This window comes from Eupeodes corollae, chromosome 1 (assembly GCF_945859685.1).
Source record: "Eupeodes corollae chromosome 1, idEupCoro1.1, whole genome shotgun sequence".
In the NCBI taxonomy this organism is placed as follows: domain Eukaryota; kingdom Metazoa; phylum Arthropoda; class Insecta; order Diptera; family Syrphidae; genus Eupeodes; species Eupeodes corollae.
In genome coordinates this window covers 25950647-25969145 of record NC_079147.1, presented here as the reverse complement: position 1 = coordinate 25969145, position 18499 = coordinate 25950647, and the positions used below count along the sequence as shown (strand labels likewise).

Below are 18499 nucleotides of genomic sequence, written 5' to 3'. Positions count from 1 at the left end.
AACAGTGGCTCCCATACAATTTTTTTGGTCAAAAACCGAAAAATCGAATTTTCTCAATAACAAACCGATAGATTTTTTTTTAATTTTCTCTAAAATTTTATTTTTTAACTTGGCTTCTTTCTACGAGGAAACCATATTTTTTTATTGCTCAGGAAATGTACCGCTCATAGAACCGTTATTTTGTTTTTTAATTTTCTCAGCAACTTATCAACTGATTTTAATAATTTTTTTTCTGAATAAGCTCCTATATTGCCTTAACAATATTTGATTAACAAAAATGCAATTTTTAATTGTTTGGATTTTTTAAAAAATATTGAATTTTTATTTTTCAAAACTCTATATCCCAAAAACGGGTCAACAATTTTTTACGAAATTCAAACGTAAGACGTATATTTACAATCAATAAACAACTGCATTCCAAAAATATTTTTAGAACAAAATTAGAAAATTTTATATATAAAAAATTAATTTAAAAAAAAATCGCTCTAACGATTTTCAAAATAAAAATTTGAAAAATCAACGGTTTTTTTATTTATAAAATGGCATTTAAATTTTTGAAGACAAACTTATTTTTCAGGTAAAATTTTGAATCTTAAAATATTATTTTTTTAATTATTTTTAATGTGCATGAGCCCGAAAGAGCGCATTATTTTGACAAAATTGTAATTACATTCCTATCTTTCATCCAAATTAATGCATTTGGTACACATTTATATGATATATTTAATCAACAATCTATTTTAAAGAGTCTATCAAGAAGTATTATCTTGGTAACTTTGTATATATGATTTTAAAATATTATTCTTTACGAATAAGGTTGTTTCACACATGATTTCCTGGCCTTCGCCTAGGTATATACAAAAATAAATACTTAGTACCTACAAGTTAAAAAAAACTGGCCAGAGAGAGTATATGTATTTTCTATTAGAATCACTTTTTCAACGCATACACATTGTACCTATTTATAAAGGTATTACCGTACAACTTCTACAACTACTGCTTACGTGTCACTTCTTAACTAAAATCCAAAACGCACAAGAGCCTGACTGTAAACAACACATGAACAGCAATTTCTTGTACTTGTTCGTATGCTTGTTTTTTAAAACTTTAGTAAAAAAAGGCTGAACGTAATAACTCCATGTTTGCGCTAAAAACTTAAGAAGGAATGTAGTATGTACCTTCTAGCCACCAATAACATTCCTTCATTATCATCATAAACATGTCCTTATCTATCTATCTGCTTAAAGCTAAGCACGCCAAGTGAACTATTCTATGGTCGTTTTGGACATCTATCTGCTACCTAACTACACAAACCAATAGGCGATCACCTTACAATTTAAACATTCATGGTCTGCCTCTTTCTTATCTTCTTTATTTTCCATCCTGGTTCTTCTAATATGAAATTACAATAAAGCTATCTAAAGGAAAAAAGCTTTTAAGGAACAAGTTGAATCTATATGAATCGCATTGTAGCTTTATAGGTAATAGAAACCATTTTTCATATACAAAGATCGTACACAAGTAAAACAAGACTTATAAATGTAAATAAAAACAAATATCGGTAAAAGATCCTAAACAGCTGACTTATGCATACAAAAGTTTGTTTCATCCCCTTATTAGATACAATATTAAGCCATTTTGTTTGTTATATAAAGTGCGTTGATATAAATAAAACAAAAACAAATTCATCAACCTTCATATGGTAGCTCTTTATGTGAAAACATATACGAGGATAGACTCAAATAAAATGAAGGAAATTGTGTTGACTTTTTGGGTCGAAAATTAATTATCTCCCTTATTCTGCTGGCTGCTTATGGGAATGGGAATAATATTTTTCTCTCGCTCCCGCTGAATTTCTCCACTTTCGATACTAACGCCACGCTAACGACTCGGCATCTCGTCGCCCTAAAAGTTTCTGCTCATGAGTACTATGGTTTTCATATACAAAGATCGTGCGGTTTTTTGACAATTCAAATGGCATTTATATCTTTGAAGCCAAACTTATTTTATAGGAATATTTTTAAATCTCATATAAGTACTTTTTTAAACAGACTCTTTGCATACAGGAGCAAGTTCGTGCGACCCAGTCGTGCATTTTATTTTTTGTACAATAATGGTGCGACACCCATACTAAATTTTCAATTTTTTTGAGACGGGTACCAAAATTACGAAGAACTAATTTATGATGTTTGGATTCTTAAGATCAAAATTAAGCGCTTTGATGCAGTATTTCCTTTTTTATGAGCTTCTTTAGTAATAATATGTTTTCTGACGACGCAATCAAGTCAATAAGGACTACCTTAAAAAACTTGTTATTGAGGTTTGACGAAAGGATGGCCAAAAGTGGTCGCCATCGAGATCGCTTTGAAATTACTAATTGTTCGTGGTTGAATGAAACCCTAACGGTAGGTAGGTAGGTAGAAATGGCGATCTCAAGGCAACCTAGCCTGAGATCCAATTAGCGCTTTATTGCGCCGTTTTCATACCAAAAACTCATTTGACCTTTGATTGAAAGGGATAGATTTATAGAGAAGCTTCATAACGATTATGTTAGAGCCATTTTGTCGCATTGAGAAAAAAGATTAGGTCTCTAATCTTTGTCTCAGATAGCTCATCGAGTTCTTGAAAGAATGCTTTTCCAAAGCATTTCATTCTGGTGTTTGCCAAAGCAGGACATTTGCAGAGGAAATGGATTATGGTTTCACTTTCTCTTTGGTCACTACAGCTACGGCAGAAGGTGTTGTAAGAGATACCCAACTTCTCTGCATGAACTCCTATAGGCCAATGTCCGGTACAAACCGCAACAATCCTGGCTATGTCTTGCATTGGCCTGCATAGAAGATCGTTTGTACGGGTTTTGTTATAGGTGGGCCATATCTTCCTAGATATAATGCAGTTAGGTAAATTGATCCACCTTCGGTTTGATTCAGTTTGGTAGATAGAAAAGATTTTACCCTTCGTAGCACCAAGAGGAATGTTAACCATTTCCGCAAGTGAGCTATGAAGGGCCGATCCTTGCCTGGCTAGCTCGTCAGCCCGTTCATTTCCCACGATACCACTATGGCTCGGAACCCAGATCAGGGTGACACCGAAGTTAATATTCAGGTTCGCAAGGTCATCTCTACATTGCTGGACCAATTTAGATGAGGATGTGGCCGCGTTAATAGCTTTGACAGCTGCCTGACTGTCTGTAAAGAAAGCCGCATTTCGGTTTTGGTTTGGGCTTTGTTTAAGTATCTTACATGCCTCCCTTATTGCCAGCAGTTTAGCCTGAAAAACGCCAGCAAAGTCAGGAAGCCTAAAGGATTTAGCTACATTTAGGGACTCAGAAAACATCCCAAAACCAACTCCGCACTCCATCTTTGAGCCGTCAGTAAAGATTGTTGTGGCGAAAGCTATCGACACGATGTCATCCTCCCAATCTTCCCTTACTAAGGTTCAAAGTAGGAGTGCAGTAGTCAGTGTCTACCGAGATAATATCTGAGGGAATTAATTTCGTAGTGTTGCTGTGACCATAAGGCTTTGACAACCAGCTATTTGATTCCTTCAGCCTGCATGAAACCCTAACACTTCCACAAACAGTTTTGGATGAAATTCCTTCTTCATCTCTTGAAAACAAGGTACGAAGGCCAAGAAAAAGCTTTTATGAATGCTGTGAAAGAAGTAAGAAGAAAAAAGTACAAAACCTATTAGATTCGTTTAGCTCTACAGAAATTTCAATTGCGAATGAACTAAACCTTAGGAGAGCAAGTGAAACTCAAGTAAATTTGTATTACCATTTTTAATCGTTAATAAGGTTCTATTGTAAGAAAATTACTGGAAACTACTACTTCTGGCTGTATTTCAATGTCTGCAGATGAAGCGTTAGCAATGATGACAGACTCACAATATGACGCCAGAAAATAAATAAAACTTCCACATTTATTACCCTCTTATCACAAAATTAAAGAGGCTAAAACAAAGTGCTACCCCGATAGCAGAACTGTAACCGAATCTTCTGCTGAATGTGGCTTGCAAAGATTACTAAATCATAGTGTTAAGCGTAAATGTTTAGCTCAAAAAGACGTGTCAAATTCTATTGATGATTTTAAAACAGGTTTAAAAGAAATATCCCTAATAATTAAATGGGTCGTGATGGTACTCAGCAAAAGTCATACAAGCAAAAATTTTCATCAGGCGTTCATTTCGATAAAAATCTGTTCAGTGTATCTATGGTGCCCACTCAAATGTTTTTTTTAGGGAAGAAACCAAAATAGTACTTTGGCAAAACCCAGCGCCATCATCAACAAGATATTGCAGGCATATTAAAATAATTGTTGCAAAAGAATCGATCGAAATGATCAAACGTGAGGTACATTCAATTCAACATCAAATAAACACCATATTGCCTATTGAGATAAATCAGGACACTTTTTATATCTTAGTCAAACCCATTTTCTTACTTACTATGATAGACGCCAAAATATGTACGGCTTTGTCATCTGTAACGTCTTCATCTCAAACATGTTATATTTGCGCTGCAAAACCTTCCGAAATGAACAACCTAGCCAATATTCTGGAACAACAAGCAATGTCAATCGGTTTAAGTCCCCTTCACTCTTGGATCCGATTTATGGAATGTGTACTTCACATTGCGTATAGACTGAATGTGAAAATTTGGCAAGTTAGAGACCAGAGCTGCTAAAGAAAAAGTTAAATCTAGAACAAAACTTATTCAAGAAAGATTCAGAAGTGAAACTGATATATTGGTCGATATGCCAACTCAACAGTCAGGCAATACGAAGGATGGAAACACGGCTAGAGGATTCTTCAGAGATGAAGTGAAAACTGCCGAAATTACAGGAATAGACATACATAGATATGATAAAAAAGTTTCATATCATCTATGAAGCTCTTGGGTCAGGGTTTCCAATTGAATTAAATGCCTTCGAAAGATTAGCAACAGAAACAAGGAACTTTATCTAAACAAGGTCTTATTTCATAGAAACCAAATAATTGCGACTTATATTCTTCCAATCTGACAACTTTCGGAGGATATAGAGAACTTTTCACCAGAAAAACTTCGATTGTCGACACAAATACAGACCTTTTAAACTGGCTGTTAGTATCATCGGATCCATTTTTGGCAAGCATAAGATGCATCCAAAAAAAAAGTTTAATTGAACCAGAAGTGCTCCAATTGCTACACATACTAAACGAGTAAAAAACTGGAAATGTTTGGTTTTTGATGCTGTTTTTTGTTGAAAATTGTCTAGATATGTTTATATAATTTATTAAATTCTTTCGTATAAACAATAATAATAAAATTAACAAAAACATTCATTTCTGAGCGTTATTAATTTAATCGCTAAATAAGCAAAATGTCACACTGTGCGACGTCTCGATCAAAACTTCAATATCGACGAACGTAATTTTGAGGTAGGCACTTCGTCCACCTAGGCTCTGCTAGGAACGTAGAAAGCAGTACCAGCGTTGAGATCACACCAAGAATAACTCTTGTTAATTGCTGTTTCTTTTGGCTATGTAGCAAAGCCCTCTTTCGAGGGATTAAAGTGCCACTAAATACGACTCTCATCATCCCCCTCCTGCTATACTGTGCAGAAGCATGGACTATGACAAAAGCGAATGAAAGCACCTTGGGTCGTTTCGAGAGAAAAGTTCTTCCCACCCACAGGACGGCGCAGTAGATTTAGACCACGGATCAGGCGTCACGCACAAGTGGAAAGTGACCTAACCCCAACATGCGCGAAACTGAAGACATCTAGCTAGGGGCTGAGCTGGATGGAGAAGTTTGTTGCGTGAGGCCCTAGTTCACACAGGACTGTAGCGCCACCTTAAGTAAGTAAGTAAATATCATAATTCTGCATATGAATGTAGCTTCCGAATTGAAACTGGGCTTTAACACTGAAGATGATTTTTCGATACAAATTTTTATCATTTTTATGTTTAAGCTTTGATTTTCCTGTTGAGCTACTACTGCCTTGATTGTTTGTGTTGCCTGAATTTTGAAAAGCCTTAAGGCTCAGATCTTTGACACAAAGTACGGTTCAATGCTGTAAATGGGATGGGAAATCGTCATCTTCATCACCGTTGTTCTTGAACGATGTTAAGGTTTCGATTCTTTACAGCACTTACTTGTCCCAACAACTCTAATATTTTAGTAGTTTTACTGTTGCCAACCAACAAGATGTTTTAAAACAAACCAACAGCTTTATTGTTTTAACTTGTAAAATGTCAAAATTGTCCAAGAAACTTTTTTTTTAATGACATTTTGTATTTAAAAACCATTTCTGTCATTTATCTACATTTCGTCAATATGAAAAAATGAAGTCAAACTTTCACAAAATACCACAACATTTATCGATAACTTATAAACTCCTTCTCAGATTCTATCGAATGGGCTATCAGTTCTTAAAAGTCCTAAGCTGTCACTTTTGACGTTGATAGACTCATATTTGCCAACATGATGCATATTTGATGCACTCTATAAGCTATGAACAAACTTACTTTTACAGTGCCCAGAGCTTCTGGGACTTAAGGCATAGATTCCGCCAGCTTACTCGATCTCTAGCTTACTGTTTTCAGTTTTGAATACCTTGCTGGTGTATATTTGGTCAACATGGTTGCTTTACCGGAAATGGAGTGTGCCTCTGCTTCTTGTTCCCTCTGGCTTGGCGTTTATTACGTTACAAGCTGAAGCTTCGATATTCATTCTTTCAACACGCCCAACCCATCTTAACCGTTGAACAGGCAGTTTTTTTACTAGTGGTAAGTCGCTACGCAGCTCGTACAGGTATTGGTTGTATCGTCTACGCCAGATGTTAATTTGCCAGTTGAAACAAATCGGTCAATTGATCGTACGTAGAAGCTTTCTCTTTCAAATACTAAGATAGCCTTAATCATGTTTCTGCATCATACAGCAAGACTGGAATGATGAGGAATTTGTACCGCGTCTCCTCCTCTGTAGAAGCTCCACTTCTCCTGGATCTCCTCCACTGCGCGCTGCTCATAGTCATTTTTCCCCTTCTGAGCAAGCTGTTTTCATCCTTTCTCTAATCGACGTAGAACTGACGGGAAGACCTCTTTTGTTGCCAAAACCATTAGGCCTCCGTTTTGGGATTCTTCGGTGATGGCTATGAACATCCTTAGCAGTATTCCTGATGGATTGTTAACATAGCTTCCAGTGGACTTCTGAACACAACTCACTAAAGGTTTATAGAGAGCTTGGTCGGCTAAGTTTGTTTCTGCTGCAGTCTTCCAGCATTGAAAGTTCTCCTCGTCGCTGTTGTTGTTTGTCTTAGAGCCTGAGATTGTCACACGCGCAGTTTAGTACCAACCAGGAAATGATTTGAGTTGATGTTGGCTCATCCGTACGCACGAACGCCAAGTATGACAGAGGACTGCCCTCCGTCGACTGCAACATGATCGATTTGGTTGCAGGTTCGATTATCGGGGGACCACAATCATAATTCCTTGTAGAAATGTGCCAATTGCTCCAGGGGTAATTCTTGAAAAGTCTCCTCCACCCCTGACAAAACTACTCGCACGCAGGAATGATTGAGAGTAGTAAGTCACAAGGCCCTAGACCTCAACGGACCGTTTCGCCATCTAATTTATTTGTATACCTTTCAATAAACAATGGAAAATAATAATTTCTCAAATGTCTGTTTATATTTCTACAATAAAGGACCTGTTCGACAACTTGATGATTAATACAGTAATTACATTTTTGCGCTTCACTGTCCTTTTTGTATATATACCTACGCTTTATTTTATTTTGAGGTTTTAGAAATAAATTTCATATCTTTTTTTTATGTTCACCAGAAACTCGACACCTTTCTGCTTTACGGTTATTAATATTTTGCAATTTTTCATATATCTTCCTTTTATTTTTGTATCTTTACAGATACCGCAAAACCATCGTCATCCGATGACGATGATGATGAGAAAGAAAAACCAACGCACGAGGATCAGGTTAACGAGTCTTCAAAGTGAGTAGAGTCTACCTAAATATTCTCGTATAACCATTAAAAGTAATAGTTTTTTGTGTTTGGGTGAATTTTGAAAAATAAAATGAAATTTAAGGAAGGTTCCCTAAAATTTCTCTGATGGCGCCGATATAGTTCTTAAAATATATCTTCCCAACAAAATAAAAAAAAAAAACAATAAACAATAAAAGAGAAAGGTTATTGTTAGTTTTTATCTGATTTGAAGTTTGAGCACAGGTTTGCGAAATTTCAAAATTGACAATTGGAATGGAACAGGTCTATAAATTAAAAATTCCTCTTAGGCTGTCAGGCTACAGTACGAAGATGAGAACTGTCAGAATGTACTAATGGTTTCCTTTTAATAAAACGTTCTTTTAATAGTTCCTTGACGTGCGTATGAAATTTTCGAATAAAAAGGAACTTTTTGGTATTTGTTTTGATTTGATATTTATTACCTTTGAAGGACGAACTCGTAGGTGGATTTTGAAGGAGTAGCATATTACTTTGTCCAACACATGATCATGGCCACCAAGAAGTCTAGAGGAAAATTTTTCCAAACAACAGATTTTTGAAAAGTATGAAATCACAGTAACTGCGCAACGAAATTAAAAATGAAAAGAACGGACTGTTTTCAAATTTCTAAAGATTTTCGTTCTACAAAACCTCACTTTGAATTTAGAATTTTTCCAGCATATTGTAAGGACTAATTATTTTATCCTTGTACAAAGATTTTACTCCTTTTGTTTTAAAATCAAACAAAAAGTCAAAAACCATCAACACTACGGGATAGGCGCCAGGATGCACAATAGAGGAGAAAACAATACCGTCTAGCTCTGGTTTGGATGGTAAAAGGTGCACTTGACTCTAAAGATTTCAATTACCTGGCGCTTAAGTGCAATACCAAAACCGGCAAAGTGTCATTGTTGTCATGGATGGCGCTCGTTGGTTCTTTTGTTTTTGCTGCATCGTTTTTAATTTTTAAACGATCAATGTTCAGCCTTATCTATATTCTATATCCTGACAGCAGGTGTAATGGTGTTTTGATTTTTAGATGGCATAAAGGGGCGAGTAACAGGACAATTCTGTCAAAAGAAAAAATAAACTAGAATTGCACATACTCGTACCTATTACATTCGATGGGAAGGTATTTAAGCGCAGGTATAGTAGTTGTCAACGTGTTGTCCCGAAAAAGGTGTTGAATGTCACTATCCCTTTATAAAACAAACAAACTAGAATGCGTCAATAAATCATGAAGAGTTTGCGCGGGCGAATTTGTTGACACACGCAACTGCCACTTTTATTGCTTAGCAAAGAGTTTACCTAGGATTGTATACCTACTCTTGTGTTCCGAGAAATATTTGCAAATTTGTATGATCCTTTCGATCCAACCGCAATAGCTTGTGGAAGACCGCCATACTCATTGATTTCCAATTCTGGGACAGTTTTTAGATTTAACGAAAAAACTGTCGTGATCATTTTTGACAATGATCAGCTTTTAGATCAGTTGTTGTTGAGAGTTGACAGTTTCAGCAGGTTTCAACGTCTTTAACCTTCTTGTGTCCAAATAATGAAAATTCTTTTCTCTAATTTTTGACAGTAAGAGTTAAAAGTTTGTTTTAGAAATTTTGATTATACTTTATTATATTTCTGAAAATACAGAAATCTCTGATAATCTTAGAAATATAAAGTGGCCTCTAGAATGATCTGACCAGTATTACATACTGTAAGTTGTTCCTACGTTTCTTCAAACCTTGCATATTTCAACATTGTTTCTTTTGCATCTTAAAGCGAATTTTCAATCTGTTTTTATAAAACTGATTTCGAGGCCTAACCTTAGAAAAAAAGCCATAAGTATATCCCTCTTCATGATGATGGTGACTTTCAGATTGATGTCTTTGCATCACCAAGACTGAATTGTTTGAACATTTTTTATTTCGACGAGATATCAAATATGAAATTAGTGTTTTTTGATTAAAAATACTTAACATATTCGAACCATTTGTTGTTTCTTGTCTATTTTAAAAGTTTTTCCAATAAGGACATAACAAGTCCATCAAACTTACTCTTTAATAAATCGATTATAATGTGTGCGTGCTTTGTGGCTTTCGTCCTGTTGAAACTACATGTCTGCAAAGTCCATTTCTTTTGATTCGGGCTAAGAATGATAAGTAATCATGGCGTGATATTTATGGCAATTCACAGTAACGTGACGATCGTTTTTATACTCTACTTACTTAAGGTCGCGCAGTTGCCCTGTGTGAACTAGAGTCTCATCCAACAAATATCTAAAAGATCTAAAGCTTCTTAATGACCGATAATACGGCTTTCGCAGCAATAGGTCCACTGGTGATCTCATGGTTCATCTCACTGAACAATGGAGCAAATCTTAACATATTTTTATAAAAAGTATGTGATAGGGTTTGGCATCATGCTCTTTTATCGAAAATACGTGCTTTCTGTTTTCATGGATCCCTCCTTCATTGGATTAGTAATTACGTTTCGGATCGTTCAATACAAATAATATTGGACGGGTTCAAATCTGAAAACCACAAAATAAATGCTGGTGTGCCCCAGGGATCTGTTTTATCTCCAACACTCTTTCTCATTTTGTTTAATGATTTCCTGTCTGCAACTTCTAATACAATACATTGTTTCGCTGACGATAGTACCTTTTCACATTCATTTTCAAAATCATAAGCTCATTAAATTCTGATCTAAACTGCATTGTACATTGGAGAATAAAACACCGCGCGGAATTTAATACTTCGAAAACCCTATACTGTCTTGTATCCTTAAAACGAGATTAACCCCCCTTACTGTTATCTATAGATTGCACTTGCATGGAGGAGACTCAACATCTCGATATTCTCGGTATGTGTGTCATCAACCACCTCTTGTGGAATGATTACATACACGATGTCGCCAAAAATGCCGCAAGATGTTTGTGTTTTCTAAGGCGATGCAAGAAGTTTTTCTCTCCCTATGATCTGGCTGTTATCTATTAGTCTTACATATATGCGTAGAAAGCTTGAGTATAACTCCCATATCTGGGCTGGTCCTGCAACTTATTTAAGCATCTTGAGCAGCAACATCGTCAAAATTTGTCTCGTTTTACCCTCTTCTACAGTTATTTTAGCGGTTTATGCTCAAGACAAATAGCCAAATGAATTTTTCCCTTTAAACAGTTCAAACGTAATACCAGCGCTTCTAGGAATATTCATTAGTACTCGTATATGCTCGAGCCCAACTTCGGCTGTATTGTCAAGTACAGAGATTCATTCTATAGCCGTACTACGCGAATGTGGAATGCCTTGCCACCATCTGTCTTTCCCAGCCATTGCAATATCCAGAAATTCAAAACCAATGTGCACCGACAATCAGATACAAATCAAACCATTTCAATAGATTACAGTGAAAACCATATCCCTGAAGCTTTCGAAGCAAGATAATGATGATCAACTCTATAAAATGCTTTGGCAAAATCACTTTTTATTTATCTATTCTACAAGCAATATTGCAGCTAACAGATATAAGCACTTCAAGAACAAATTAAAAAGTGAATAAATATAATACTTCAGTTTTAAATTTATTACGATAAAGATTAAAAAAGTCAAGTCAATCAAGACAATCGTCCAAACTCGAAGCTTTTGAAAAAATGTTCAGATCGTCCACATATAATAAGCTTTCACAATAATTAAAGACCGAGAGAATATCGTTAACGCACATTATGAAAAGGAGCGGACATAGGTGGCTACCTTGCGGGACACCAGATGTACACTAAATTTCTTTAGAGTATGTATCTCGAATCTTAACTTGTTGTGTTCTACAAGATAAATATAACGGCTTTACTAAATTCGGTGTATACTGCGCCCACTTAAAATTTTTGTTCCATAGCATTAGTGAAATACGAAGTGAAATAAGCTAAATTGGTAACAGATGATATAATTTTCTAAATCATTTTTAGAACCTGATTTATGTATAGGGACCAAGTAAGAAAGTTTCCATTCATCAATAAAAATACCTTCTTGGAGGGACTTGTTATGCTTAGTAAAGCAGAACAGATGGAATAAAACAATTTTTTAGCACTGCCGAAGGAAAGCTATCTGGCCCAGAACCATAATTAGAAGAAGAAGGAATTAACTGCTGATTAATTTTTTAATTTTCAAGCACTTTGCACCAGTTATTAATATGCAATTTATACAATTCCAAGGAACTATTTGGATAAATATATGAATCTTATCTAAGCTAACACAAACTATAAGTTGGTCAATATCATGGCTTACATTAATACTTGATAACAAACCAATCTCAATACAAGAAAAGGATGATCTGACTGCTATCAAAACACCTACACCTCTGTCAAAACCTGATGGGTTGGGACATTGATCTTTGCGGAAAACATTATAATCCTCGTTATTAAAAAGCTCGGAAGTGATGATTTTCATTCAACCAAGTTACTGAGAAAGCAATGATGTCATATTGCTGCGAAGAGGAGAAGATTAAGGATTGATTAAGTTTTTTTTGCAGTCTACCAGTGTTAAGGTAGAAGAATAGATATGATCTCTCATGCGAAGGCGATAAGGTAACGAATTCATTCATGGGAGGTGGAGGAAGACTTGTTTTAGCATCAATTTGCACACTTTTGCACACTAACCATCAATCCCCGACTTACAGTCTTTAGTTAGAAGCTTTTGAACTTAGATTAGAAAGCTTGTACATTTTGTACAGAACATTTTAAGGAGAAAATAAAGAATATATTTTGTATTTATTATAAACTGGAGGGCTGATAGTGTACTAACCTTAATTCATATAATAGGTTCAGATGAAACTTTTTTCAAATAACATCCCAATCAATACAAATACAATCAGATCTTTTCCAACATTGGTTCATCAGGCTTTCATTTTAAGTCACATAGACGCTTGTAGCCGAGCTGTGTTTTTGATACAATGGAGTCGAATCTATCATTTGAATGATTCCATCACTTTAAAATCTTGTATCAGTAATCGCCGGGTTCAAAATCCATATTGGATTTTTGGCTCACTAGGGTGGGTTAAAAGTCCGTTATTTTCATTTATAATTTGGGTTTTATAGAGAAGGGCTTTTCCTGCAGATTTTGAACATGTTTTAACTTTCATTTTGCTAAGCAAGAGTAAAACTTGGCTTTGTGCCAAAAGCATCTCTTCCTATTTCCTTATGAATCGGACACCTTCCAATAAAGTGAAGAGTATCTTCCCTTTCATCTAAGTTACATAAAGAGGATATATTGAGCAAATCATCACTATGTGGTATAAAGTTCGGCTGTATACGTTCTCTCCGCAGCTTTACCATCATCTACAAAAGTTACGATTCACCAAGTTATGATTAACCTTGCTGTAGAGTTGCCTTTAGATAGATCATGTTGTATTTCTCTCAATGTTTACTGTAAAAATTGTATTATTCAAGTTGAGTTCTATCCCACATTTCTTCGCCAGATTAAGCCATTCAGCAGACCTGTTTTGTTCTAGTTCTTATGACTCCTAGAGCTATTATCTTTGCAAGTCGGTTATCATCAATTTAAGAAACTTTCATTATGTACTCCCGTTGTCATTTTGTAGGTTCGTATGAACAGAGGTTATAATACTGTTTGTGACATAGTTAGGTGACCTATGCGGAAGTTGGAAAATTCGTTTGCAGAAGTACCGTAGAAGTCTCTCCACCGTGTCTTATTGTTTCGTCCAAGTCTGTCCGGCTTTATAAGCTCCAGAGCTTACAACATTGAAATAGACAATTTACCATAACATGTACATTCCACTCGATCCTGCTGCTTTTCCCTCTTTAAGTTTTGTTACCGCTGAGATCACTTCAACTGAACTTGTGGAAGAATCAAGAATTTCATTGTTAATAATGTGGAGTCGCATGTTTTGCGGTAAATAGCTCTTGAGCTAAATTTAACAATTTCTTAAAGAAGGCTCGCAAAAGATTATGATTAAGGTTCGGGTGGATTGGATAGAACTGATTGCCTCGTTTGAGTTTTAAAAAACGTTTGTTTTTTGCCTTTTATGTTCGTCTATCCAAACAATTTTTTCAGTATAAAAATTGGGTTAAACTCATAGTTAATTGATTCAGACAAAATTCGTTATTAAAGCTGCAATGGTTTTGGAGAGATGTGTCTTAAATTTGTGTTAACTAAAAAAAAGAATCCTTTGATATATGATTGGGACGTTAGTTGAACAAATGGTCATTCATGTTTCAAGAGGTCCTAAGGCAATGATTTTATTTTCAGTTATCTTTCATTAGTCACCACATTTTGCCACTCAACGTATTTGAAACCTTATCTAAATGCAAATACTGTAGGTAGATGTTAAGCTCTTATTTCTTATTTGATACTTTTTATTTGCTCAATTCAAATTAATTATTTGTTTACGTTAAACCCATCTGAATATTAAACATGCATGCAAAGATATGAACGGCACGTTCAAATCTTAAGTCATTCACAAATATTTCATTGATAAAAAAAGAAGGTTATTGAGGTTTTTATGAATGATATTTAAGGAAGCTATAAGTAAGTATGTTGGTTAAAGGAAATGCATCATGCAATCATAAATTATTATATTTTTTCTTTTTTTTTGCAGAAGATATTATAAAGATTCAATAAAACTTTATGGTCTCTCTTTAGTGAGTTAAAATGTTGCAAAATGTAATACAATTTTATTGTCCTTAAAATTTAAATGATACATTTTATTGACTCTTTTTATAGCCGAAACGCACGGGCTTGTGTAACTAAGATTGTATATACCTGACTAAATAACATCAGCGTTTATCAATGACTAATATGAAAATATGAATATTTTATTTCTGAAAAAAAAAAAAAAAAAATGTTTGCTTAAGGTTACTAAAAAGATTTTGATTTATAGGTTCTGAGATATGAAAGAACACCATCGATAAATTTGATTTCTTCGATCTTAGTTTAGAAGTTCAGTACTGATAAATCTTTATACACTAATTTAATAATAACTTTATTGATTCTATGTTTTCTAAGAATGTCTTTCAAATTAATCATGTTGTAAAATATTTTAATGGGCTTTTAGATCTAATCTTTTTTAAATAATATTAGTTATGGAGTTTTTCCATTTCCATTGTTAAATAATTTAGTTCACAATAAAGATATTTGTTTTGTAAGTTTGAAAATTGTATTAATTATTCTTCCATAGCTCTAAATCCAATTAATTTTGAATTCTTCAGAAGAGATTTTATTGAATTTAAGTGAAATGTATAGGAAACTTATTGTTACAATTTTGTTTGTTAAGATTAATGAATTTATACCAAAAACTTACAATTTTTTTTACAAAATTCCGTGGTGCTATGAAATATTGATAAATAAAAAATAGGTATATACAAAAATAAAGCTTTTACAAAATTTAAAAAAATCAAATTTCGAAAAAGATAGACAATATTTTCATTCAATTCGTAAGAAGTATAATTTTTTTTTTAAATATCTGCCATTACATATTGAATATTGAGTCTCAAAAATGTGTCATTACAACAATGGTCAACAATTAAACTGCAAGGTGCTTGTGAACTATTTGCACGGTTTTTTTAAATCAGATTCTGTTGAATCATTCCTCGTCAAATTGTTTAGTAATGTTTAATAACTTTCAGAATTAAATCTATCTGACATAATTTTGCCTCATTCTGTGTTAAATCAGGTCCTGATATAATCCTTTCATTTGTTGTTTAAAAATATCAACATTAGTGGGAAAAAACATTACAAACTATTTGCTATTTTTCAAGAGTACATATTTCTGATTCTGTTAAGCTGGTTCTAAGAATATGGTTGAAAAAAAGATTAATTGTATTTTAATATACAGGAAATAATTTACAATGAATAACAAGGATTTATGCCAATAAAACCAACATTTACTCATTGTATATAATTGGATATAAATTTCAAGGTGATACCATCTACTTATATCGAAATATCGAAGCCCTTAGACCTTAATAGTTAGTCTTTAAAATGGTTACATTGAAACCTTTCAAACAAAACATAATGTGTAAAACTAGGAAATAATTATTCCCGGATTTTCTTAGTATTATCTGGTATTCCACAAGGTAGCCTTCTTTGGCCTGTACTGTTTTAAATTTTTCAAACGAAATACCCCTTTTATAAAAAAATACATTTTTTATTAAAGCAAATCATTTAAACAATTTTTATTGCATACAAAATTCATATAATTTTCTTAAAATTTAATATGATTGAAATATGTTTGCTGATTAATGCAAAAACAATTTACTTCCTTTAAATATAAAAAAATGTTATGTTTCCACTGCTTACAGAATTCTACTGTTAGTAGTTCATAGGTACTATATTTATGATCATAACCTTGAACGTAAGACGGGAATTCGTAATTTGGTCGTCATTTTTGAACTTTAATTGCCTTTCGGTGCATATTGATTAAATTGTAGATCTATACTTGGTTTCTTTGGAAATTGCTATGCATTAACTAATCCCTATGCCTTGAAATCGGTTTTATGCCTAAAGTTTGTTATTTTATTAAATATAACATTATTATTTGGAGTCCTTTCATTTAATCAACAGATTTCAAAAGGCAGATTGATTAACATCCGCGGTGGATTAGAAACAACAGCAATATTTCTGCCATATATGTTTGCAACTTATTTTTGTACACTTCAGAATTTTCAGAAAGTAGTAAGCTTTATAGCAAGCGTCAAACTACGATCAGAGGCTCATCAAAAGTGCATGTGTTAGTTGTTAGTAAAAGATAATACAATTACAGCCTAATACACGCACAAAATACAAAACATAAGTAACATTTAACTAATACAGAACAAAAAAATAAAATGAGGACGATTACAATAGTGGAGCACTGGTTCTAAACAATGATTTTAATCCCACCTTATTTAAATTTAAATCAATCGAAGAACCTTTTAAGTTATATTAAATGCTAATTTGACTTAAAGCTTCATTCTTTCCATAGTTAGTTCTATGGAAGTCAATATGTATAAAGTCAAAAGGACGCAGGTAATGAATTCCGCCTCGGTAATTCAAATGTGCAAACAAGGTGCATCAATTTCACCATCAGTTGATAAAAAAAAATACTAAGTCATTATTAATAGTGTTTGATGGAAAGATTGCATTAGAAGAAGCAGAATACGATGTTTAAAGGGAGGCAGACCATAAGGATCATCACAAGGAAGACCCTTTAGGGCAAAGCGAATGAAATTATGTTGAATTCATTCAATACGTTTTCTATGAATTTCGTAATATTAAGAAAGATTGTAACTCATTCTGGTCGTTTGTCAACACGAAAAGGAAATCAAATGGATTTCCCAAAAATATGTCCTATACGGATACCGAAGGGTCAAATATCGATTCTATTCTTGAATTATTTGCAAACTTCTTCCAATCGGTATACTCAACTCCTGATATTATCAATCATTCTTGTTTTCCCAATATACCAAGTAAGGTTGATATTGGTGATTTAAAGCTAAGTAGTTCTGAAGTGCTATCAGGACTTAAAGCATTAAAAGCAAAATTTAATTCTGGAACTGATAGCATTACTGCTATATTTCTCAAACTTTGTGCTTCAGCACTTTGTATTCCTCTTGTTTGTATTTTTAATAAGTCCCTATCCGAAGGAGTCTTTCTCAATACATGGGAAACTTCATATCTAGTTCCAATTCATAAATCTGGATCTAAGAATATGATAGAAAATTAAAGAGGTATCTCTAAGCTCTCAGCAATACCTAAATTGTTTGAAAGTATTGTAAAAAACAAAATTGAATTCTTAACGAAAGAATCTATATCTGAATTCCAACACGGTTTTATATCTGGGCGATCCACTACAACCAATATAGTACTATTTTCAAGATATATTATAAATTCCATAGAAGATAAGTATGAGGTAGATGCGATTTATATAGATTTTAGCAAAGCTTTTGATTCTGTGAATCATAACATTCTGGTGCAAAAACTGGAAATCTTTGGTTTCCATTCTAAGTTTTTAAGTTGGATTTCATCTTACCTAACGGGCAGGTCGCAAAAAGTTATCATTGATAGCTCTCTTTCAAAATCTATTTCATGCACTTCTGGCGACCCTCAGGGTAGTCATTTGGGTCCTCTGCTCTTTAATGTTTTTATTAATGACATTGCGTCAACTGTAAAATTCTCTAAGTGTCTTTTATATGCTGACGACTTGAAATTATTTTTGAAGATCAAATGTGTTGAAGATTGCCACCATCTCTTGTTAGGTCTGTATTAGAATATGCAGATGTTATATGGAACCCAACTTTTAGCACTTATTCTGATCGAAGTGAAAAAGTCCAAAGGCGTTTTACAAAATTTAGATTTTATAAAATTAATTGGAACTTTCCACCAGATTACAGAGCAAGATCTATTTTGTTGGGTATTAAGTCTCTTGAATCAAGACGAAAAATTCATGATGTAATGCTTGTGAGGGATGTGCTATGCTACCATGTAAGATGCCCTCACCTTCTTTCGATAATACCTATC

At 33.8% G+C, this 18499-nt stretch overlaps 1 protein-coding gene across 1 annotated transcript in view; it reads left to right on the top strand.

Moving 5' to 3' along the window:
- Positions 1-18499, top strand: part of LOC129954247 (M-phase inducer phosphatase-like) — a 556280-nt gene that overhangs the window by 129062 nt on the left and 408719 nt on the right. The window contains exon 3 of the mRNA XM_056068027.1: positions 7907-7991. Within this exon, the coding sequence (XP_055924002.1) occupies positions 7907-7991 (85 nt within the window). The remainder of the gene's footprint in view (positions 1-7906; positions 7992-18499) is intronic.